Source organism: Brienomyrus brachyistius, chromosome 2 (assembly GCF_023856365.1).
Source record: "Brienomyrus brachyistius isolate T26 chromosome 2, BBRACH_0.4, whole genome shotgun sequence".
NCBI classification, from domain to species: Eukaryota; Metazoa; Chordata; class Actinopteri; order Osteoglossiformes; family Mormyridae; genus Brienomyrus; species Brienomyrus brachyistius.
This window is the reverse complement of record NC_064534.1, coordinates 16,695,553-16,720,125: the sequence shown is the minus strand read 5'-3', so window position 1 is coordinate 16,720,125 and position 24,573 is coordinate 16,695,553. Positions and strand designations below refer to the sequence as shown.

The following is a 24,573-nucleotide window of genomic DNA, read 5'->3' as shown; positions in this document are numbered from 1 at the left end:
ACCCCATTCAGTCATCTTCCTTTCCGCCGTGTTTTTTTTCTAGAAAGTCTTCGCTTCGATGTTTCATGACATCTTGATACCACACCAAGTATATGCTTAAATATTCGCTTAAATAAGAATGTAACACCAATCTAAGAAGATGTGACTTATTAAAAGCTATTTTTACAAACAACCGAAAGTTGTTTTCTAATCAAGTACTGTGGCATCCTCCTGCAGGTGGGCAAACACTGCGGAACCAGATGCAAGGAACCAGCAGAACACATGGCGTCTCTGAGAGCTGAGGCCTTTCAGATCACCACCTTCTCATGGAGATGACACACTCTTTCTAGGGATTCCTCAGTCACGTGCAAAACAGACATCCGTCAGGCCCAGCATGTTTACATCCTTCGTAACAGACGGAGATTCTGCCTGCTGAAGACCGACACTTCAGCGCTGACAAAGACCATACCAACGAAGACCTCCGTCCACAAAAAAAAAAAGAAACTTTCCCCAATCTCAGATAGACACCCGAGAATGAGATAACAGACCAAGCTAAGTAACCTTTAAACAGATGTTTAGCAGTGGAATGAGCTCCGAATGAAAACAATCCACCTCTATATTTGGTGTGGAAAGTTACCTCTTGTGGGGAGCGTGCGGCGGGCTTGTCCTGGTGGTTGGCCAGAATGAGGAACGGGAGCGTGGAGAGCTGGGGGTGCTGGAGGGCAGCGTGAAGCTCCTTCCGGGCCACTTCCATGTCCCCTTCAGAAGAGGCACTGTCCAGAACGAAGATCACTCCCTGTGATCCCTGGTAATAGCGGCTCCAGTACTTCTTGATATTGTTGGCTCCTTTAATGGAAGAACCAAGATGTATGTTACTGGACTACCCCATGTTCAGGCTACTCATCACTTTGCAGGGCGCCAGCAGTATTAATATTTCAACACTAACAGAAATTTTCTCCACAAAAATGTATTTTTGGATTTTATTCATCAGACTGAAATCGACAATATCAAAGTCAAATCTTAAATTGACGGATCACCTTCGCCTTTTGTTTTGTGCCTGAATAAACAACCCAGGTTTTAAAAAAGACCAAGACAAATGTAATCAATCAAGCACCATGTTTACACATTCTTAGTAAAATTGAACTAATGTTATGATTAACTAGGAGTCACAATAATCAAAGAAAGTTATTCATACATTGAGAAACATTCAGTTTGCATTAAACATGCATATATTAACATTTGGATATAATATTACCTTTACAAAACAAAAAGAAAATTTTGTTTAGAGAAATGTGCCAAAGTAATTTACGGTTCAGTGTTTTTTTTAACGCAGGAAGTTGCATTACATACTGCACAGACTTCATCTTAGAGTGCCAAGTTTGGCCCCTGCTTGCATGGCCCTTGGGGAAAAGAGTGTCCAAACGCACTCTGCTCAAGATAAAGCCTTTCTTCAAAGTAAATATCGACGCTGTGAGCCATTAAAAGCAGGGCACGCAGTTATGTTGTGAGTGCAGATTCCAATGGGAAACTCTACAGCAAAGTTCAAATGCCTCCCAATTTATAGTGAACATATGGTTCCTTTTGTCTGCGGTAATTCGGGCACACGGATCCCCTCACCGAGGTCCTATGCACGCAGCTTTGTTAAGGGAAGAAACCTACACGCTAACAAAATGAGCTATTCTCCAGTGTCTCGCCTATCGTAGTTTGGTTGTCATGATAACTCAGGTGTGTCGGGGTTGGAAAAGAGCAAAGCAGAGTCGACACGACACTCCCAATATCAGCAGCAAGCCATTTTGCCATATATTTTACATACTTCCTCCTTTACACATTCTCTTCTGTAATTAATAAAAGCAGTCATTTCAGCCAAAATACTGTTACTCTGATTTGTGTAATAGCCGTCCATTTCTGCTGTGACAAACTGAAAAAATAATATTTTCAAGGTGCAAGAATACCATCATATCTGTTATTTTAAACTTGCAAGATTCTTCAGTTTAGCATGCCTGTACTTTTCAGGCTTACATCCTTATATAGCTGCCCTGAAGCCTGATGCTCCTTACTGGCACTAAAGCATTATATAGCTGTACCAATTATTCCATTCATTGTTAAGTGAAATCTGAAAATGACTGGCTCTGGCCAGTTTCTGCCCCCTATTGGTCAGAAGGAGAATGCGATAATGCCCTATAACAGCCTGAGAAAGCTCATTCGCCGATGATCACTTCCTGAAATATCTAAACAAAAATGTTACAGCTATATTGCACTGGGGGCTAAACTTAAATGATTCTCATTGTTCTCAAAACATCGCCGGTTAGCTCAGGGCATCCTAGTGTTTCCCAGAAACAAAATATAATGATAATTACTTTGTAGGCTTACATTTTAACCAAAGCAGCTGGTGGCATAATGAAGACCACACTGATATCCCCCTTGTTTGGTTATTTGTTTATTATTTGACCACAGGAAATAAAACACATTTCTAGTTCTGCTTGATATACTGGTATTTGATCTCAGTTTTACATTTTAGTGAAAATGACAGCCTGCTTTTGTCATCTCCTATCTTGCACTGGGTGAGCTACCTGTTTTTTAACCATATCGCAGGCTGACAAACTACCTAGTCAGTGTGGCACTGCAACCGTGTGTGTGCCACTATTTGAAGAATACTGTACGATCATAGAAAATAAATCAGACGCATAAATCAGTCACCTACACGTTCCTCTGCTTCTCTGTATATGCTCAAGTGGCTCCTTAAGATGTCGGATGAGAAACCGCCTCTCTGGGATTGGATTAATTACTTGCCAATATGGTTCTGCTGGACAACTGCATTCCGACCACCCGAGTATCAGAGCGACAGCAGAAATGTGTGCAGCAGGCCTGTTCGGTCTTAATGGTCCGATGTGTTCATAAGTGATGCCGGGGGCAGCTCCGTGTGGCAAATCTGTCCAGCAGCTGCCCTGACTGCGTGTCCGTCCAAACTTCTCATCCGCGCTTCAGTCCGACTGAACCGCAAAGACAGCTCGCAGGCTTTTCCGGACAGCTTCAAATAAACGTTAGTAATTATGACAGCCAGTCTGGGGTGGTCTCTTGTGGCAGCAGAATATGTTAATCAATGGTGTGCATGCAGGCATCTGTCAAGTGTGACACCTGAAAGCAGTTAAATGCACATACAAACAGAAAAGTGCTTTAAAAAGTCAATAAAGAATAGGATCAGTGTATTTACTGTTACGTTGGATTTAAGAATTACTCCTCACCACCGTTTATCACTGAAATACAATTGTTTCTCAAAGCATCCATCAATCCATTTTCTGAAACTGCTTGTACTATTCAGGTTTGCAGGGGGTCCAGAACCGAACCCGGAGGCTACGGGTGCAAGGCAGGGAACAACCCAGGATGGGGCGCCAACCTATCACAGGGCGTCAACCTATCACAGGGCACACTCACACACCAGTCACTCACACAGGCACGCCTACAGGCGTTTTGGTAACTAGTTTCTGGGGGCGGAATTAGGGAGACACGACTGGTTTATAGTGCAACTAAACAATACTTTAAAATTAGCCAATAAATGCTATTTCAAAAGCATTTTTATTGTTGGGTCTTAATTTTTAAACCAGAACAAGTATATTTATTTTTTAAAAACACCCCTACCTGAAACCAGCACATTTGAAAATAGAACATTGTTTTTCTTTGTTTACAATTATTATAATCACATCAGCCTGTGGTGGCCTTTTTCACATCTGCTGCCACTTTGGACGCAACAGCTTTTGGTCAAACATCTTTATTGAGTGGCACGCACGCTATTGTCCTACAGGGGAAAAAATCATGAGACGCAGAGCACACGTAACGACTTGACATAATGGATAATGTATATACAGCTGCTTAAACGCAAAATGTATTAATTCTGTTTTAGGAAATTATGTAATATCCTTACATAACATTATATGTTCAACGGTCATTAGGGACTGCCTGAGAAGGCTTTTTTTACTGGCTTCCACCTGGCAGTTCATACGGAAAAGAAAAAACATAAGCATGTAGTTATTAGTGCAGCCATCTGTAATTTGAGATTTGATGAAATATAAAACAGCGTTCAAGCTAATGAAGCTTGCAGCGTTTCAGTCGTGTGTAGAAAGGGCAGCTTCCCGAAGCAGGGGATGAATTTCTGTCACTGCAGAGGTGACATTTTGCAGCCCTGCATTCTTGCTTGCTCCCGACACGGGCCCGGAGCTGTGCGGCTGGGTGTCTGGGCCCGACCGTCCGCAGCACGGCCACGTCTCAGCCTGGGCCTCGCCAAAGCACAGCAGCAGCTCCTGCACCGTTTCCCTTCCCTATAGCCGGCACTAGCTAAGCCGTGCAAACATTCCCATTGTTGACGCATTTATCACTCCGAGGCATCAACAATGTCTCTTTAAACCAAACAGATAGGGCACAAGCCCTGAAGCTTGACTTTCCTTACTGGCACTCGTAGGACGTGTGACATTTATAAACATTTACAAATATAGGCCAGGTAAAGTACCATGAAACAAAACTGCAGTGCCCGAAGCAGAGTATGCAGTAGAGAGTGAATCCGACACATGTCCGTCTCACTATTTCTTGATTTTTCAAATCATGCTCAGTCACAGGTGTGATGCTGATGAAATCTTAAATCACGGAATTCCTTTCAGTAATCAAGTCTTGAAGCTGTTTGTCTTCTCAAATCAGTTGAATGAAGCAGTAAAAAAAATAAGCCTTTTGCCGTTTGCAACTGAAGTAAAAATGTGGCAGGAAAGTGATGACACTGGGAAACAAAATAATGCACAGCAGGGGCTGAGATGGTGACAGCAATTGTCAGTGATCATAACTCAGTATCTGTATGTGGTTTCAGTTGTGAGCTGTTCAGAGAATGAACATTTGACTGACCTGTGGGTATGGACAGCAGCCCTGGTACCCTAAACCATTTATTAACCGAGGAAAGGCCTGCCATATGACTAATCTTTTAGAAACAGCACTGCTGTGAGAACCCTAAATTAAAGCAACCTGTTTCCTTCTGCTTTGAGACTAATAGCAGTTTACCAATGATGTCAATTTCTGCTTTTTTTTTTTACATGGAGAAGGACGGCTTCATTCACAGTCATTATAAGCGAGGCAAACCGCATCACATTTTACAGTAATACAAACCATGTTGCGGCAGAAATTATTACATTGCTGTGGCCACGTGGAATAAATGCTTTCAGATTCCTCATCCTGGGTAGGCATCTCGACTGCTTTCAGATTCCCCATCCCGGGTAGGCATCTCGGCTGCTTTCAGATTCCCCATCCCGGGTAGGCGTCTCGACTGCTTTCAGATTCCCCGTCCCGGGTAGGCGTCTCGACTGCTTTCAGATTCCCCGTCCCGGGTAGCCAACTCGACTGCTTTCAGATTCCCCGTCCCGGGTAGGTGTCTCGGCTGCTTTCAGATTCCCCGTCCCGGGTAGCCAACTCGACTGCTTTCAGATTCCCCGTCCCGGGTAGGCGTCTCCACTGCTTTCAGATTCCCCGTCCCGGGTAGGCGTCTCGGCTGCTTTCAGATTCCCCGTCCCGGGTAGCCAACTCGACTGCTTTCAGATTCCCCGTCCCGGGTAGGCGTCTCGACTGCTTTCAGATTCCCCGTCCCGGGTAGCCAACTCGATTGCTTTCAGATTCCCCGTCCCGGGTAGCCAACTCGATTGCTTTCAGATTCCCCGTCCCAGGTAGCCAACTCGACTGCTTTCAGATTCCCCATCCCGGGTAGGCGTCTCGACTGCTTTCAGATTCCCCGTCTCGGGTAGCCAACTCGATTGCTTTCAGATTCCCCGTCCCGGGTAGCCAACTCGATTACTTTCAGATTCCCCGTCCCGGGTAGCCAACTTGATTGCTTTCAGATTCCCCGTCCCGGGTAGCCAACTCGACTGCTTTCAGATTCCCCATCCCAGGTAGGCATCTCGACTGCTATCAGATTCCCCGTCCCGGGTAGCCAACTCGATTGCTTTCAGATTCCCCGTCCCGGGTAGGTGTCTCGGCTGCTTTCAGATTCCTCATCCTGGGTAGGCGTCTCAACTGCTTTCAGATTCCCCGTCCCGGGTAGCCAACTCGATTGCTTTCAGATTCCCCGTCTCGGGTAGCCAACTCGATTGCTTTCAGATTCCCCGTCCCGGGTAGCCAACTCGATTGCTTTCAGATTCCCCGTCCCGGGTAGCCAACTCGATTGCTTTCAGATTCCCCGTCCCGGGTAGCCAACTCGACTGCTTTCAGATTCCCCATCCCGGGTAGGCATCTCGACTGCTATCAGATTCCCCGTCCCGGGTAGCCAACTCGATTGCTTTCAGATTCCCCGTCCCGGGTAGGTGTCTCGGCTGCTTTCAGATTCCTCATCCTGGGTAGGCGTCTCAACTGCTTTCAGATTCCCCGTCCCGGGTAGCCAACTCGATTGCTTTCAGATTCCCCGTCCCAGGTAGGTGTCTCGGCTGCTTTCAGATTCCCCGTCCCGGGTAGCCAACTCGACTGCTTTCAGATTCCCCATCCCGGGTAGCCAACTCGATTGCTTTCAGATTCCCCATCCCGGGTAGCCAACTCGACTGCTTTCAGATTCCCCATCCCGGGTAGGCGTCTCGACTGCTTTCAGATTCCCCGTCCCGGGTAGCCAACTGGATTACTTTCAGATTCCCCGTCCCGGGTAGGCATCTCGGCTGCTTTCAGATTCCCAGTCCCGGGTAGCCAACTCGACTGCTTTCAGATTCCCAATCCCGGGTAGGCGTCTCGACTGCTTTCAGATTCCCCGTCCCGGGTAGGCATCTCGGCTGCTTTCAGATTCCCCGTCCCGGGTAGGCATCTCGACTGCTTTCAGATTCCCCGTCCCGGGTAGCCAACTCGACTGCTTTCAGATTCCTCATCCCGGGTAGGCGTCTCGACTGCTTTCAGATTTCCCATCCCGGGTAGCCAACTCGACTGCTTTCAGATTCCCCGTCCCGGGTAGCCAACTCGATTGCTTTCAGGTTCCCCGTCCCGGGTAGCCAACTCGACTGCTTTCAGATTCCCCATCCCGGGTAGGCGTCTCGACTGCTTTCAGATTTCCCATCCCGGGTAGCCAACTCGATTGCTTTCAGATTCCCCGTCCCAGGTAGGCGTCTCGACTGCTTTCAGATTTCCCATCCCGGGTAGCCAACTCGATTGCTTTCAGATTTCCCATCCCGGGTAGCTAACTCGACTGCTTTCAGATTCCCCGTCCCGGGTAGCCATCTAGAGGCTCTTGGCTGCTTACCAGCCACATTCACCCTGCCAAAGGACGTCAGGAACACCACTTTTTTATCCCAAACTCCAGGTTAATCCACTGCGAACGAGGGCATCGTCAGCGATGCCACATACCTTTCTCGTATATTTCAGTTTATATCTCACTGAAATCTTTATGTAGAATCATAAAAAAAATGTCCATTGTTGGAAGTATTAAAGTTTTTTAAATTAGATTAAATAGGCAAAAAAGTAAACCATGTCACCTTTCTTTATTTTACCTGCATCGGGGGCGTGTAGTACCGCCCTCACCTGAAGATCGCTATTCACATTCTAAATAGGCGTATTAGCGCATATTCAAATTGCATTCGCATGGTAATTAGATGAATACAACTCAACGGTGAAACGCGACCCAGATACATCCGCGTCAACACCGTAAGGGGGGGGGGGATGGATGTGGCCAGGTGTGAATGGCTCATGCATACATATGTGAGCTCCTACATATTCAATGGAAGAAGGCCAGAAATAGTGACATGAGTTAGGTTTCTCTTATTTATTTATTTATTTATTTATTTATCCAACTGAATGTTGCAACTACACCATTTAGTGATCTTCATGTAGCTAAGACTTTGGTGATCAGATATCTGGTATCAAAACAAACTGCCACCATTGCTTACTATGTACTTTTATAATGTTTCTGCAGGTGTTTCAAACTGGATTTTGCGATGTCTATACTCTGATGTCAAATTACAAACTTAACATAAATCTGACATATTTACAATATACATTAAAATTAAGATGAGTTTAATGCCAAAACAAATATATAAGAAATAATTTATTTGCCATGAATTAAGTTTATGATATTGAAAGAAATGTGTGATCAAACCCCATGTAAGTGAACGTGTGTTCCCTACCCCTAGACCCCAGAGAGCTACATCAATTAGCCCTAAAACATATCCTGCATGTCAGAGCACCACTGTAGTCTCAAATACACGGATGGGGGTCCAAATTCAGTCTGCCCCCACTTCAGTTCCCTGTGACTGTGATTCTTTATGCTCAACGGGTTGGTTGAAACAAAATCTTGATCTGGATTTGTACTTTCTGGACCTGAACTTTTTTTCTACCTCTGCCAGTAAGCAAACCCTGCATGAAAGCTGTTAAGGGCCTGTGAGTGCCCCCCAGACAGCTCTGACCTAGTCAATTCAATAATTTTAAGCTCTGACCAAATTTCGTAACACTCCTTACAAATGTGCTGGGTCTATTTTTTTCTTTCTCTCAGGACTGCTGTTGTGACCTTCAGCCATTTCTCATGGCACACACATTGTGTGTCCTGCAGGAAAACACATAACCTTCATGTCATACGGACCTGCCTAGTTCTGTACCACCGTTACCCTGGTTTCCACTCCACTGTGGATGCAGTTCTATTTCAGGGGGTCGTTCTGAATGTGACATTTGCCGGTCACTGCCTTTACGGGCACAGTGCTTCTTAATGACATGGATGTATGAGCTGAAACTAAACAAATGTCCTGTTTTGTACAGCGCCATTGCAGTTAGGCCTGGCTACAGACTGGGTCAGATAAAAGTAAAAAAAAAAAAAATACGAAGGAACAAGGTAAATTTTGCTGCAAATGAGCTGCATCAAACATATAATTTAAAACACTTTAGGCTGCATCAAATCTCTTCCAAAATAGATAAAGGACATACAAGTATATGTACCACAGAGTATTAATTGTCAGCAGTCTGCTAAATGACAAATACCTTTTTTAATATCGCAGTAGATCCAAAGTGACCTGAGGCTAACACCAATCAGACGCAGATACGGGGGGGGGTGATCCGCTGCTGTGAGCTGCGACTCTGCTGTCCTTCCACTTATCATTCTTTATTTAAACCGTTTACAAATAATTCTTAAATGTTGGTGATCAATACAACCCTATCATTATGTTTATATAGCAAGGGGCTTGACACGTACATTTAGCACATGCTTTTACAAAAGGCAAAATACATTTTTTTGGGAAATCAGAATCAGACATTCCCTAGAGCATCTGGGGGTTAAGCGCCTTGTTCAAGGGCCTAATGCCGACCCCAGGACTTCAACCAGTGACCATCTGATTACAGGCACAGTATCCTAACCTGTTGAGACACACACAGCTCGACTGCGATCCGTTTTGTATTATACTCTGCCAGTTTATCCAAGAATTGCTCTTGGGTGATGTTATGGACACCGACTGAAACTGCACAGCCAGGTCGAGATGTCCTGTATTTTGCAGCCCGAATCAGAAGAGGAAGAGTGAACTGCTTTTTATGTTAGGGACATGAAAACCTGTAAAATGAACTGCACTCTGCGATCTGCTCACGGTCTGATACAGAACAAAGCTTTGGGGGTGAAGAACTTCAGTGCGTGAGTGAGTGAGTGAATGTATGTATGTATGTATGTATGTATGTATGTATGTAAGGATGGATGGATGGATGGATGGATAGATGGATGGAACTCCGAGTGAAGGTTTTTTCTCCAGTGGTATGAAGTTACCTCCAAGCTCCTTCACGTTCAGCACAGCATTGTGGAAGGGCACCGCTTTGATGTTGAATCCTGAAAGACAGAGAAATCACAAGAATGGTTATTAGCATTCGTATGACGGGGAGGACCCAGCAGAAAGTCAGCATGACGAGGCCACATACTTTTTGTACATTTTTTTCTAAATATACTAAACACAGCTGCCAATCTCAATAGGAATATAACAATAAACTCATTAGTCTCAAAGAATTGTTTTCTAATATGTAATTTAAACGTACTGTAAATGCAATACAGATGGGTGCAGAACTGCCACCTATTTAATTATTGCTGTATTATTATTGGTTCACGGCCGATGACTTCCTGTCGTTTGTATTTCACGTTGTCATGATCCTCTCTGCCACCCTCCTGAGCCATTCTGGTTTTGCCTGATATCCTTGCACCCCAAATTTTTTCACTTACTGCATTTCTTTGCCCGGAAGACACCATGTTCATAAACGTTGTCACTGGATTTCATTTTCACTCGAATCTAATGCTTTCGTCGCTTTAGGAAACTGTTCCTTTCATGACATATTTACTCGCTCACATTTAATTGAATTGAATTCCCTTTGGCTTGTTTGTATTTCCAGTCACAGATCCATGCCTTGCTTCCACATAACAGGAGCCCAAGTATTTAAGCAGCCAAGTACTTAAGCAGAACCACAAGCAAAACAGGAAAAATTGCATAATCACCTTAGCGTGTCATTCCAAGAAAAGGTTTTTTTTTTTTTTTTTTTTTTACAGCAGTTACGACACGCTGGAAAACAGAATTTCACCCTTATTTTCTAGTTTCTCTGTTCGTTTTTAAAGGTATGGCTCTCGTAATACGAATGTTGTCACTTGTGGTGAGATTTAATTCTGTCATAAAGCCGACAAGCACAGGAGAGATGACACACAGTCATGCGGCGCGAGCATTTCCCTCTCAGTAAATATGCATAAATGACACTATGCACAACATCAGCTCGTTCATATGACCAAATATAACAGAAGGTTGTGTGACTTTCTTCACATGCATGGATAGGAAACTTCATACAGAGAATGCAGGGAAAAGCAGGCTTTTTAACAACTGATCTCAATTTTATATTCTCATTAAAAAAAATTAAAAATTTACTTGGACACTTTAAAAAGTGATGCAGCTGTTTTTGAATGAGAGTTGATTGCTGGAGCGAATCCATGGGGCTCTGCATGATTATACAGGTATAAAAAAGGCCTCACCAGTGGTGGGTACAATGGCGTCAGAGCCTTCGTTGCACAGGCAGGAGAGGAGCGATGTCTTCCCAGCACCTGTCAGTCCTATACACACAACATCATACTCAGGTCTGGGCGGCGGTGGAGCTCTGCAGCAGAGGATACGGAAACACTGGCAGGACAAACAGAAGAGAATCAGCAATAACACCAGGCATATTTGGTCATTTTTAAGGATATAAATGAGATACCATGAATTGTTTAAAAGAACATAACATAAGAAATGTACAAACGAGAGGAGGCCATTCGGCCCATCAAGCTTGTTTTTAACTTAACTAATAGCTCAAGAAAAAAGACACAGACGACAGTTCAATAAACACCTAATACAGAAAATTCACAGGCAACGGGGGCAAAACAACAGAGAAACGTATTTTCTCAGAATGGAGTATTAAAGTTATCTTCGCTTAAAGTGCAGTGCACTGCTGGTCGGTGCCGTCGGCCTGCACACTTGCCGCAGGTATGGATGCGGCCCTGTCAGCCCATGAATCAGTGTCTGTGACCGCAGGCCTGCTGTGAGACATTAAGGCTAAAAGGTGGTGTGAACCGCCAGTGAGATGCTTAAGAGGTGAGTATGCAGAACTAAAACGGGCTCCTTTTTATTGGTGAGACGGGCCCCACGCTGTGATCCAGGTCCCCCGTCCTTCTGTGTGATCTTTCCTTTCGGACAGCCACGCACATCCAGCGACGGCGCCTCTGTCTGGTTCACGCAAAGGACACTTTGCTGCTATATCCTGCTCTGCGGCGAAACCGCGGCGAAATATTTAAATATACTGAACGTGTCTCTTTGAAGTTACGGATGAATCTTCTGCCCACTGCGTATATGTATTATTAGAAGAACCCAATATCAGGATACATCTGGTAGGTCCCGGCAGGTCCTGCTGCATGGCTGACGCTACCTCCATGACGGGGGCCCTCTACACAGGTCTAGGGTTTTGTGTTTTTCCACAGTAATTCAAACAGGTATTCAAATATAGAAACTGGTTCCTCTTCAACATGCAAGTCCTCACCCTGAGCTGCAATGCTCAAACTAGAATGAAACATCAAGGAGATGCACTCTTAGATATCATGAAACGAGGACATAACGAATGTAAAAGAGGAACCTGGATCAACAGGAAGCTTATTGTCATTGAGATGCAATCCGTAAGGATTCTGAGGCCTATTAAAGGTTTCAGAGTCACCATGTGATACTCTTCAGCTTTCTTCTCTACGTTCGCTCATAAACACCTGGTAGTTTCTTATCCAAGACCCAGAGAACCACACACAATAAAGCATTCAGGATCACACCTAAGGTCCCTCGACTGTGTGGTTGGACAGCAGCACATGACTCGACCATGTGTCCCAGACTGAGGGACCCTGAACATGTGCGGCTCATGCAGCCAGTAGGCACGGCCTTCTCTATGGTCCCAGAAGCAGAGGGGCCGTGGGTCCCGTGAACGATCAGCCTTCCCATCACTTACAGTGCAGTGGGAGCACAGACTGCAGCAGCAGTTGCTTAAGACGTGTCTGACCTTTAACCCCATGGCCCCGGACACACCAGGTCCCCTGTGGGACCAGACAGGCTCGCTCAGCCCGCTGACAAGGTGATTGACGAGGATGCTTGGTCAAAGGGCTCCAAGGGGAAAAATAAATATTACCAAAGGCAAAGCCCACAGCCTGAAGCTTTCAAGAGCCATGGAGCTCCTCAGATGAAGACGATCACTAGGGGAGGCTGTAAGGCATGTCCACCACGAGATGACACTTTCCTTAACCTTTGAAATGTTTTTACACCGAGTCCTTATCTTGAAAACCTGGGCAGCAGAATGTAGAGCATCTGTTTTTTTTTCTCTAAAATAACGTTTTTCACTCCTTCAAGAATAACTTCACTGCCTGCAAAAAAAAAAAAAAAAGCGCTTCATTCCAAATACTTTGGATTGTGTATATAAAACACTTAACCAGAACTATAAAACAGCCATCTCACGTGCCAAGCTATATTCTAGATTGAGCGTTTTTCGGAAAACATGCTCTGAATCTCTCGCCTGACCCTTTGGTATTTCTCACTTTAAAAAAAGGGCATGAAACGCTGATGTAATGAGGACCCCTGGCCGCGGGCCAGCGCTGGCTCCCGATCTGAGCTTTACCCAGGCTCAGCAGGCGTGCGACACAGCTGCGCCGAATCTACCCCGCCATGACGCGAGGTTACACGCGAACACAGGCAACGTAAAACGTCGCGTCGAGGAGAAACGGGGCCCTTCTCCTCCTCCGCGTCACGCGGGGCTTCCTGTCTGCTCGCTGCCCATGGGTCATTAACTCCACCGTCGTCTGCCCGAGCTTCAGGCCCCTTTTATTTGGGCTTCTGTTTCCAGCTAGGTGCTGGTGCGGACTCGAGGGTGCCAGCCAGCAGGCAGAGCTTTGCCGTCCAATTAACAATGCAGCTCTCTGCCCGTGACGTGTTTGCGCTGAGAGCATGCGTCCCATAAATAAGGCAGGAAGTGCTCCGAGCCTGTGGTGGTGACCATGGCGTCACATTCACATGGGCCTGCGGAGGCAATCACCGCTAATGACCTGTGGCTCAAAGGCAAGTTTTGCCGCCACTCAATCGTGGTCGAATCCAGTGTAAACCTCGAGGTACGCAGCCATATGCAGCCATACGCAGCCACACGCAGCCGTACACAGCCACACACAGCCACACGCAGCCATACACAGCCGTATGCAGCCACACGCAGCCGCACGCAGCCACATGCAGCCGCACGCAGCCATACACAGCCACACGCAGCCACATGCAGCCGTACGCAGCCACACGCAGCCGTACGCAGCCATATGCAGCCATACGCTGCCACACGCAGCCGTACACAGCCACACACAGCCACATGCAGCCACACGCAGCCATACACAGCCACACGCAGCCACACGCAGCCATACGCAGCCACATGCAGCCGTACGCAGCCACACACACTCGGTGCAATTTGCCAAAACAGACGACTTTACACTGGATGGATTTATTAATGTGCTGCTGTTACTTTTAGACCATAAAATGCAGCAATAACACTGTGTTCAGAAAAGCCCCAGATGAATTGACAAATGCCTGATTACCATGGACGCGATGGAAAGAGATAATCTGTGTGTATTTTTACGGAGGTTTGTTTTCACCAGCGAGAAGTTCAGAACTTCAATACGTCTTAACACAAGTTTAAGACTCTTTCTACGAAAGCCAGCAAGTTTAAAATAATATTTTCATTAAACACTAATGTGAATAAACTAAATAGTTTGGGAACCGGCAACAAACCAGAACATCTGCTATACAAAAAAAAACAACTAGAAAAAAAGGAAAATCACTTTCACATATACAAAAGCAGTCATCAGTAATCAGAAACCCCAGCTCTGTTGCTTTTTTTTGCTTCAAATTCAGACAATTAGTTACAAATATGTATTTTAAAACAATTACAAAGGCCTTAATAAAGCGTCAGATACAGTGGTTAACTTAGACATGCTTTTCCCCCTGATTTTGCCGGTTACACTTATCAGAGAGCCTCAGAGGTTTGGGTGATGTACATCACCGTGAATCTAGGGTGGGAAATAGCGAGCAGATGCAGTTGGGTGACCGTACCCAGAGTTCCCAGCCAGTCCACTCAGACAGCCACCCGCCCTCGTTTGAGGAGCCCGGTCGTGACCTCTGACCTTTAAATGCGTCTCCAGCTGGAGCAGGGCCGCTGGCTGGGATGTGTGTAACGCACACCGGCAGCAGCCATAACACAGACGTGGGCGGCTGCAGCACCGCTCTGGCGGAGGGTGAGGACTCATTCATCTTTTTCCCTTTCATTTGTTGATGCTGTTTTCCTTCAGTCACTTTGAAGTGATTCGTGGGGGAGGTGGGGGCATACGGGGGTACGAGCCGAGGCTTAGCGCGGCGGAGCTTGACATAACGAAATACGCACTCGCTCCTGCCCAGATGGGGGAGACGTGTTCCGGATGGAGCGGGAACGTCACCTTCCTGACACTCCACCAGCTGCCCCGCTTCCCATCGGGGATCTCCGCAGGTCTCTGCATTCCTTCGGTTACGTCATATTCCTGAGGTTCTCCCAATGTTCATCATGTGACCAAGCACATACCTTTAATGCGCCACTGTCTTCTTAAGAAAAAGAGTGACATGGAAGAAGGGAGGCGTGTCGCCGGCCACCAGGCAGGTAAACAGCATCGCCAAGCACATGACGCTCTGGCCACACTGGAAACACAACGTCCGCCTGCAAGAAGCCAGATTTATCTGCACATGATGGCTTACTAAGAACACTTAGTTACTACAGTACACAACCTTTGTTCTCCAAACAGCACTGAGCACTCAATCCTGGTAGGGAGCTCCTGCCTTGTGCCCCATGCTTCCCAGGATTGGCACCAAGCCCCTGACAACCCTGTGCTGCATATGTACTTGCAGTGCAGTAAGGCCACGCTAAGCCATGCCCTGCCTTACATGTGGGCCGAGGCTCTTAAAGTGCAACTTGCAAACAAACGTGCTCCGGTCGATTGTAAAGTCTCTGCATCCCCCACAGTGCGTCGATTCCACACCACGGCCTTCATCCCGCACGTCCCAAATCCTGAGGTCTAAACGATGTTCAGCCTCCAGGACAATTTCAACAGGGGATGAGGCTCACGCTTCTAGCACGAAAAAGGTGGTGAGTCAAACCACAACACCAGTGAGTTCTGCTTGGGGGGGGGGGGGTGTAAGCAGTACGACTTGCAGGGCCTGCGGGGAAAAAGGCGGGGGGGCACTGAAGCAGAAGAGAATCACAGAGAAAATCACGACCATTACTACTGTGGGTCACCACTAATTAATGTCAGCTAAGGCAGCCAGCTTCTGGTTAAGTCTAACGTCCTTAAAATTCCAATTAAACTGTGATCGTCACGTCCAGCTAGGGTGCGCGCAACTGCTTTTATGATTCACCCACTTCACTGTTGTCTTTAGAGGCAATTTCAGAAACATTTATAGGCTACTGTGGTCAATAGTAAATTTGAACATTTGATTTAGCCTTAAAAACGTTGTAGAGGAGGATAGATATCATTCATATAAATTTTGAAGAAATCTGAGCCATACGATTGTACCAAGTGAAATACTGAGGGACGCCGCAATCAGTTGTTGATTTGCCGGCGTACCAAAGCTCTTCTACAGCCAAGAATGGTAAGATGGTAAATACAAATACTACAGCTCAATAATGACACTAATAAAATCAGCAATTCACGTTAATTCTCTATAATTACACTCACACAACAGAACCACAACTATTTCATTTATGTGCATTTCCTGTTACAAATTTACGTCCTGCAAAACTATAAATGACGTGCAGCAAACTGGCTCCGTGTGGCTGAACCGCACTTTACATGCTGGTGCCTAGAAAACAATGGAATGGCTAACTGCCAAAGACCATTCCCTACTTCAGACTGTTGGACCCAGCAATACATTCGCTTCATGGCTTAAACTTCTCACGTCAGTGTGGAAATCGAAAGTTGAAAGTCGATCTCTGGGGACACGGTGCTGTACCGAGTTGCTGAGTACAGGCAGTGCACCAAACAGCATCTGGGCGATAGGAAACAAGCCGGAACACACAACAGAAAAAGCAGATACCTCCTGTACTCCTGGATGGGGGCTGGGAGGGGGGGGCTCATTCCAGTTAATGCGTGGAACAAGCAGATCAGCCCAGACAGATTTGTCATTTAATAAAGGCCCCTCCCTCTTTATGCTCAGTAACAAGCTGCTGCCCTTTGCAGAACACAGTAGCCGTGACCCTACGTCTGGGAGGCAAGATCAAAGACGCAGAGAAGCCCTGGAAAAACATTGGGGCCGAGAAGGGATGGGACGTCTGTCCGAAGACGATTCCCACCGAGTGGTGAAGCAGATCAGGTTACCGTGGTATGAAAGCACCTTCCTAATTCACATACACGGGAGAGGGACAGCCCGAAATGTAAGGAGGGTCCGTTCGAATCCGGTCCCGCTGCGCCCTCCTTTGCTGAATGCTTCAGGCTGAGCAGGGGGGGGAAACTCGTCGCCGTGAAGGTGCTCGGACCCCCCAGTTGTGGGTTTTTTTTTTTGCTCAGTGCCAGGTTACGGCGCAGCGGGAAGGTGGGAGGCGCTCACCCGGGCCACCCCGTGCTTGTAAATCTCGTTACCGATGAGAAGGCTGTTGCGAACCATTACCATAAATGTGACAAACGCTAATTTGATGGGAGGCTGTATCTGTCTGGGCCGAGGCCAGTCTAGACGGCCTATTGAGAGATCCTGCGGCGGGACAGTTTGTTCACAGTGGCACCATCTGGATGTGACAATCAGGGGCACCTGCCGCCGTTCACACACGGATTAAAGTGGCCGATTTCCATCGCCATTGTGGCGCGCAGGATCCCGGCCCCCCCTCCTCGCATCACGCTAACTTTTAAAGGCCCCCCCCCCCTCTTTTTTTTCTACCCCGGCACGTACCGCCGCTCCGGACGCACGCGTGAAGTATGTGCAAGCACAGCCGGGGAGGGGGTGGGGGACAATGCTGTTTCAGAACCGGCCCCTTTTTAACCGGGAATATAGCACCCAAACAACAAGGACAGAATGGTCCCATTGAGGCCACTTCAGACACGAATCGCAGACGGGGCCGGATGCACCCCCCACTAATGGGTCTAATTAGTCCTGAAATGAAGTGGAGCTCGAGAGAAGCCAAACAAAGGCGGTGCTCCACTCCCGGAGGGTTCATGCGAGGAGAGCCGGGCGGATCTGAGGGCACCGGCAGGGCCGCTGGCCGACACGCCGCTACTGGCTGCTTTTATTCACACGCCCCCCCCCCACTCCCCCGACACCAACCCCCTCCCTGGAATCCCGGCCCTAATTCCTCGGGCACCTCGTCTCCGCCGGACTTTTTATTACGTCTTACACGTCCCTCATACGGTGACCGGAATACACGCATTCCCCACTCTCCCGAACCGTGACGTGAGGAAACAGCATGATGGGCACCCCCCGCCAGGGAACCCCCCCGGTGTTTCTGTTGGCCAACGCCCTCTCTTCGGATAACTCCGGAGAGAACGGCAAAGCCTGCAGGAGCTACTGTACCATCTTCGAGCGAGATGTGAGGGGACAGCAGCTCCATGTGCTATTCAGCGCGGGAAGACGCTTGCAAACTTCCCAAAACATCCTTTCATTTGAAAAGCTCATTATGAGAGTCTTGGCGGGTGCGTCTGAGAAGGGCCCACCTACAGAAGTGTTTTCATGTTTTTCTCCCTTCGTCCTGCCATCCAGGATCAAGGCCTGTTGAATCCATGGACACAGAGGCCATCCTGCTTCCCCAGGGGGTGGGACGCCGGAGCAATAGTCCGGCATTTAGGAATATAAATCTTGTAATTGGGAAGGGTGATTAGCTTGGACATATTAGCATAAGGCGGCAAAACCTTTGGTTTCCTCAACACAATATAGCAGAAAGATGCTTTCCGCTCTGAGACAGAGGATCAAAGCCTGGGGGGCCCCCTTTTGAAGCCCCTGACTAATACAAATGTGAGGGGCCTGGGGTGGGGGCGCCCGTCCTGGGACGTGGGGGGCTGGCAATGCTCGACCACTTAGCGCACGTTTTCACGCAACCTCCATTTAATGGCGATGGCTCCAATTTTTTATAAAACCAAATCTCTGGGCCCCCTTCCCACAAGTGTGGGAAAACGTTTGAAGGTAAACACATTGCAATCAAATGCAGAAGGACAACAGCAAGAATGAGTGACTCTCACCCATCGCACAAAGATGCACACTGTTGACAAAAATAAGTTATATTAATATATGTGATACATAAAATATGTTGATATGTAACAGATTTAGTGTTTTTTTCCCTTATAAACATTTCCATCTGAAATGCCAGAAAAACAGCCTGTAGAAGCTTTAAACAATGTTCCTATCTTAAAAAAAACCAAACATCTCATATGGACACATAACCATGCCCTGTGAAATCAGTACAAAATCATTAAATCACCATCACCATTAATCACAAAACCACCACAGCTCTGGACATGAGCTGTCGTCACGGTTGGCCTGAAACATAAAGAAGTGTACATTTTGACTGCTTTTTTTTAAGATTCCCTTACAAAAAAACACATATTTTCATATGGGGACTGGTGAAATTAGAAATGGTTGTTTGAATGCATTCAAGGCATTAAATATGAGCTCCTGTCACTTTATTAACCCTGACAGATTGTTGTGGTATGACATTGCCTGCTGCATTTATGGGGCTGTGACATAATGAATCGTTACTCTGTGCAGCTGCGATATGGGAAATGCTGGTACTATCTTTGCATCCACCACTTGCAGCTCAGCTCTACCAAGTCTCTCTTTCAGGCTTTTTCATAACAATAAGCCCCTCATGTAAGTCATTTCTCTTCTCGCTCCGTTTACGTGGTTCCCTGTAATATGTCGCAAAGCACTGAACTGCTGAAGAGAGGAGAGCAGTCTTTACAAAAGAAAAACTCAGAGGAAACAAACGATGCTGACAGTCTAGAAAAATATCCCATATCTATTAAATCTTATAAACATAAAATGGGATGAAATTCAGACTTTTAAAATAACAATTTAGGAGCGAGGAGCCAGGTAATATTGGTGGAATATATAAGAGTATGATGCAGTCACTGACCGGTAAAAGTAACATGTGAGAAATGCTACAACACAGCTCAACGCGCCTCGGCGTGATGGCGACAGATTAAACCCTCCGTCTTTCCACGAAACCGCAGAAGAATTTGTCCTGAACTAGGGCTGACTCCAAACAGGAAGCCCTCTTGCAGCTTACATGCTCTCAATGCGTTGCATCCCTAATTACATTAGAGTCTAAATTTGATTTGTCTATTGCATTTCACCCACAGGCTTAAGAAAATAAGCCACAGTTTCAAACCCAACTGCCACAATAAATGCTGGTGGCCACACTTCTACCCCTTACAACACTATGCAATAAACCTGCATGACAAGTATAAGAGTATGTACGTTCAGTGGTTCATAATTAGTATTTGTCAGGTCGCTAGTCATAGTAGGGTGAGAAAGATAAAACATTCAGGGATCTTTTCACGTGGTCACCAGGAAGCCGAGACTATGAGAATCCACTGTCGCTCCTCATGTGAGGGCCTCCAGGCTCTCTGTCACCTCCTCAACATGATGTGGTGACCCCTTTCAATCTGCAGATGTGCCGTGGACAGTTTGGAGGGGATGCATCTGCGGCACGGATACAGATGGTGCGAGGAGTTAAGAGGCAGATGGTGTCCGTGCATCTCCAGCAGGATGTGGCGCTAGACGCACGCACACGTTTCATTGCTTGGAAGATCTTGTCTGTCTGACCCTGTCCTGGAACGAACCCAACGAGAGCAACAGAGGACCTCCGGCACAGTTCCCAAAGCCGGGGGAGCAAGGAGAGAGGAGGCCAACCGCCAAAAACGTAGGAGTCCGACAGAAAATAAAACAATGGCCACCGAACGCCCATGGGATGACCAAGCTCTTAAAATGGTGTCAAAATATGTTAAAATAGTATTAAAATACACTTCGAAATGCATTTGATCTTTTTCTAGCTATGAGAGCCGTAAAGTGTTACAAATGGGAGAAACATTGTTTCAGGAACGACACTCAATCGTTTAGTGTCCCGATAGCAATCTTCTTATCAGACACAATCTTACATGCAGTCATAAGTTACAGCTGTGTCCAGTAAGTTGTTTAATTTATGACTCAACACCCACAGCAACAGATCTAAAGTAGAGGGCTGCACTTCTCTCCAAAGACACCTGCACATCAGCATGAAGGAGAAGGGCATCAACGCAAGCAGCCAGTCAATGAAAAACTAGCCAGGCTGGCTGGATCTTAGCCCCAAACCAGTTCCAGCCTCCACTCTTCCCCATTTTCCAATATAGGGATTTCACTATTGGGACACAATTCTGAGTGGGTGTAGGATGGATGGAATAATGGACAGGAAGTTATAGCTACTAAAAATCCTGCCAGTCTTATACATGTGCACATCAATAAAGCACCACTTAATCCATTTCTGAACATCAGCAGAAACACAAGTGTGTTCTATACCATGCACCGGCCTGTCACAATCCCCATTTGGCTTGAGGTCTAAAATTATTTTACGACAAACGTATCATAGAGCCATTTATCCAACAGGAGGCTCCACAAATCTGAAGGATTCAGCACCTACATTATCAACCACGTTCACATGCACAACTAGACACATTAACATTAACACAACAAAACACATTAACAATAAAGAAAAATTCATAGGCTTCATATACATCACCAAGTCCACAAAATCTTTGCTGCGGGTTTAAAGCATTATCTCTTTATGTTACGGATTCCAGAATTCCTTTTGCTGAAGCTAAAAGTATTTTATCTCTGGGACGGATGTTCTTCCAAACCAGTATTGCTCTGTAATTTAATGCTCTACGACCTCTGTCCTGCAGTGGTTTTAAGAGTGTCTATGTCAGGTGTAGTCCTGAAAAAATCATATCGGTCGGCAGGCCAAAACCCATCCACACAACAGTAGTGAATTAATGCACAATAATGCATAATAAACAACTGCCACAGGGACCCACTAATAGCATTGTCTGTGGTTCGCTGTGACCCACGGTCTGTCTGCACAGTCCTCCTTCACCACGGCTCATGAGATTCTTCTCCGCCCTGCATGACCTTCCTAGCTCAGCATCCTTTCCATTTTTACGTACCCAATAGGCCACGTGCCCATTACAGTTTGGAAGGTTCTCTATTGTTCACATGGAGTCTCTCGGCTCTGTACTGTTTACACACAACATTTGATTTTGAAGGCATTTCGCTTGTTATTTTATTACTTTAAAACACTTCCAAATACTCTGTAATGGAAAATTAAAAACAGCCCACCCATCTTAAGTGAGGCCCATAAGTGCTCTTTTTCAAACACTGAATCACATCACCTAAAGATATCAGATCTAGTAAACAGCCCTACAGCACACTGAAATTGCATGACAAGCAATGAGATCTGACTTGGAGTCGGATTATTAAAAAATGTCAAAGCCGGCTCAAAGGCAGAACGCACAAGTGTGTAATCAGCCCGGTGACTTCATCTGTGTCCTTCAAAACAGGAAACGCAGATGTCAATGGATTAGGAGTGAAGTGAAACAATGCAGGCATTTGACACGGGCGATGAATGCGTACGACGTGTGAGGCAGCATCGCCATCTGCTGGTGATATGAAGGAGTACTTGTAGGGCGTGAGGAAGTTGGCCAAGCTCTTCCTTCACAAATAAAAACATTTTAAACTTAACTAAATATATATTTTGTTATTTTTAAGACACAAAATATAAGCAATAAGAGACTAGAAAAATACACCTCCTTCAACCCATTAGGCGAGAAGGATCTGTCTGTGAATTGTAAGACAGGTGGCACATCTAGTCAAAGTCGAAAAGTCAAAGTGAACTTTATTGTCATCTTTACACATAGAAGTACACGGAAAAACGACATGGCGAAGCTCAGAATCCACAGATCACATACATATTGAATTTTACACACAGTGTAAGTAAGAGCTACTGAAAACAGTGCGAGACAAGAAGAGTGCAAATGAACTGAGAAGCATTTTAAGTGAAGCGAACGCTGACAGCTTTCTGGTGCAGAAGCAAAGTGCAAAATAAAATTGTTTGTGCAAATACGGTAGGATTACAATATATCTGTGTGCAAATACAGTATGATACGTGTGAAAATACAGTATAACGACTTATATAAGTATAATATCAGAGGGCATTTATGTAGCAGCAGAGTTTAAAATGTAACAAAAATGGATTAAGTGGTACGTCTAGGGGCATAACATGTAGCAGAGGCTGTTTTTTAAATAATACAGCAATAAAATATTGCACATCTGTTTTTAATCAGCCTTCTGTGGAAATGGTAATAACTAGGCTACCTCAACTCAGCTAAAAAAAGCTGTTTTATTTATGTAGCTTATCCATTAGCCTGTCTAACCGAAATAATTGTTAATGTTCATTTTGATTTACTGGATAAGTGTACAGGTGTAGACCGAACACCTTTATCAATACGACTGTCCTCCATTCATTTATTGATTGTGAGTGCAGCTGACGTTAAACTTTCCTGTTTCATTTCATGTAGGTCTAGAAAATGATGTAATATGTATGCGTGATTTGTAGCATGATTTTACTATCAAGTGGGCATGTCTTGTAGTAGGCCTTACTTGTACTGGGCATATCTTGTAGTCTTGCAGGCTGCAGATGGATTCTATTGCATTAGGTGACATAGATGGCCAGTTCAGGCTTAGGAATATGGTGTGCTGGTGCAGGGGTTCTGTTCTTGTTTAAGGTGTGAGAGGTCCTGGGTTCAAATTCTGGATGAGCCCTAACTTTCACCAATGTAAAAGTATTCTGATTCATCTTCTGAGGGGTGGCTCAGTGAATCACACAAGGTCAAATCCCACCTATGCTCTGTGTGTGTGGAATCCATTCTAAGTGAATCACACAACTGTCTCACACCACAAACATATGGTCAAATCCCACCTATGCTGTGTGTGTGTGGAATCCATTCTCAGTGAATCACACTACTGTTCTCCCTCTGGGGTTCCCTCTGGGGTTTCCTCTGGGTACTCCAATCCCCCCCTCCCCCATTTCCCACACTCAGCGTCCAAAAATATGCTAAGATGAATTAGAGCTAGGTATTCCCTGCCCTGCACCCATTGCTTCCGGGATAGGCTCTGGACCCATACATCCCTGAGCAAGACAAGTGGATATAGAAGATGGATGAATGTGATTAATCCCCACTATGTCAGTCTGACTGGGAGACCTAGGAAATGTAAAATTAAGCAGCATGCAGTGGGGTGGGTTAGATGTTTGGGTTTCTGTCAACCTTCTCTTTGTCCTACGGTGACACCTGCTGTTGCCTTGGTGTTAATGCAGCTATGAGTGCAAGTGAGTGAATAAAGCTACGCTCTGAGTGTATCACTCAGCGAAGTCCACAGCTCATTGGGACATCTGACCAACAGCAGTCCCATTACAGTAGTATTTTTCAGCCTGGTCTTCAGGGACCCCCAAAAAGTCCACACCTTTGCTCCCTCCCAGCTCCCTGGCCCACAGTACACATTTTCGCAAAAACGGAAAAACGAGGACTGTTTTGAGAAAGACTACATTCAAGGATGTGATCACTTTCAGCTCCCCCAAGCTGATATGGGTGTCCGGTATGGGCGTGGCCGCCACGTCGCCCTCACATTTCATAATTATTCATTTGGACCTCCCCACATTTAACATAAAATATTAGTTAAAATATTTATAATGTCCCCCCCCATTCAAAAAGCTTCTGACACCCCTGGTGTCCAGATTGGGAGACTATTGAGGATTTTTATGTAGTCCATTTGCAAAAGGGTGCGGGCAGATTGGTGGCTCTGAGGCTAGGGATTTGTCCCAGCAATTGGAAGGTTGCTGGTTTGAATCCCATAAATCCCACAAGTGGTCTTACTCTGTTAGGCCCTTGAGCAAGGTCCTTAATCTGCAATTTCTTTGTCCTGGGTACAATGTTAATCTACGTCCAGCCCTATAAGGAGGGTCCTCCAACTTACAGGGAAATTTGGAGGTTGCTGGCATGATTGGCACTTCAACTCATATTGGTCCATTCAG

At 45.9% G+C, this 24,573-nt stretch overlaps 1 protein-coding gene across 3 annotated transcripts in view; it reads right to left on the bottom strand.

Annotated features, from left to right (window-relative positions):
• The window catches only part of LOC125727218 (ADP-ribosylation factor-like protein 15), a 75,840-nt gene that overhangs the window by 44,513 nt on the left and 6,754 nt on the right, over nt 1-24,573 (bottom strand). For all 3 annotated transcript variants that reach the window (XM_049003993.1, XM_049003997.1, XM_049003994.1), the window contains exons 2-4: nt 10,949-11,093; nt 9,713-9,772; nt 617-825 (exon numbers count right to left, since the gene is read on the bottom strand). In XM_049003993.1, the coding sequence (XP_048859950.1) occupies nt 617-825; nt 9,713-9,772; nt 10,949-11,093 (414 nt within the window). The remainder of the gene's footprint in view (nt 1-616; nt 826-9,712; nt 9,773-10,948; nt 11,094-24,573) is intronic.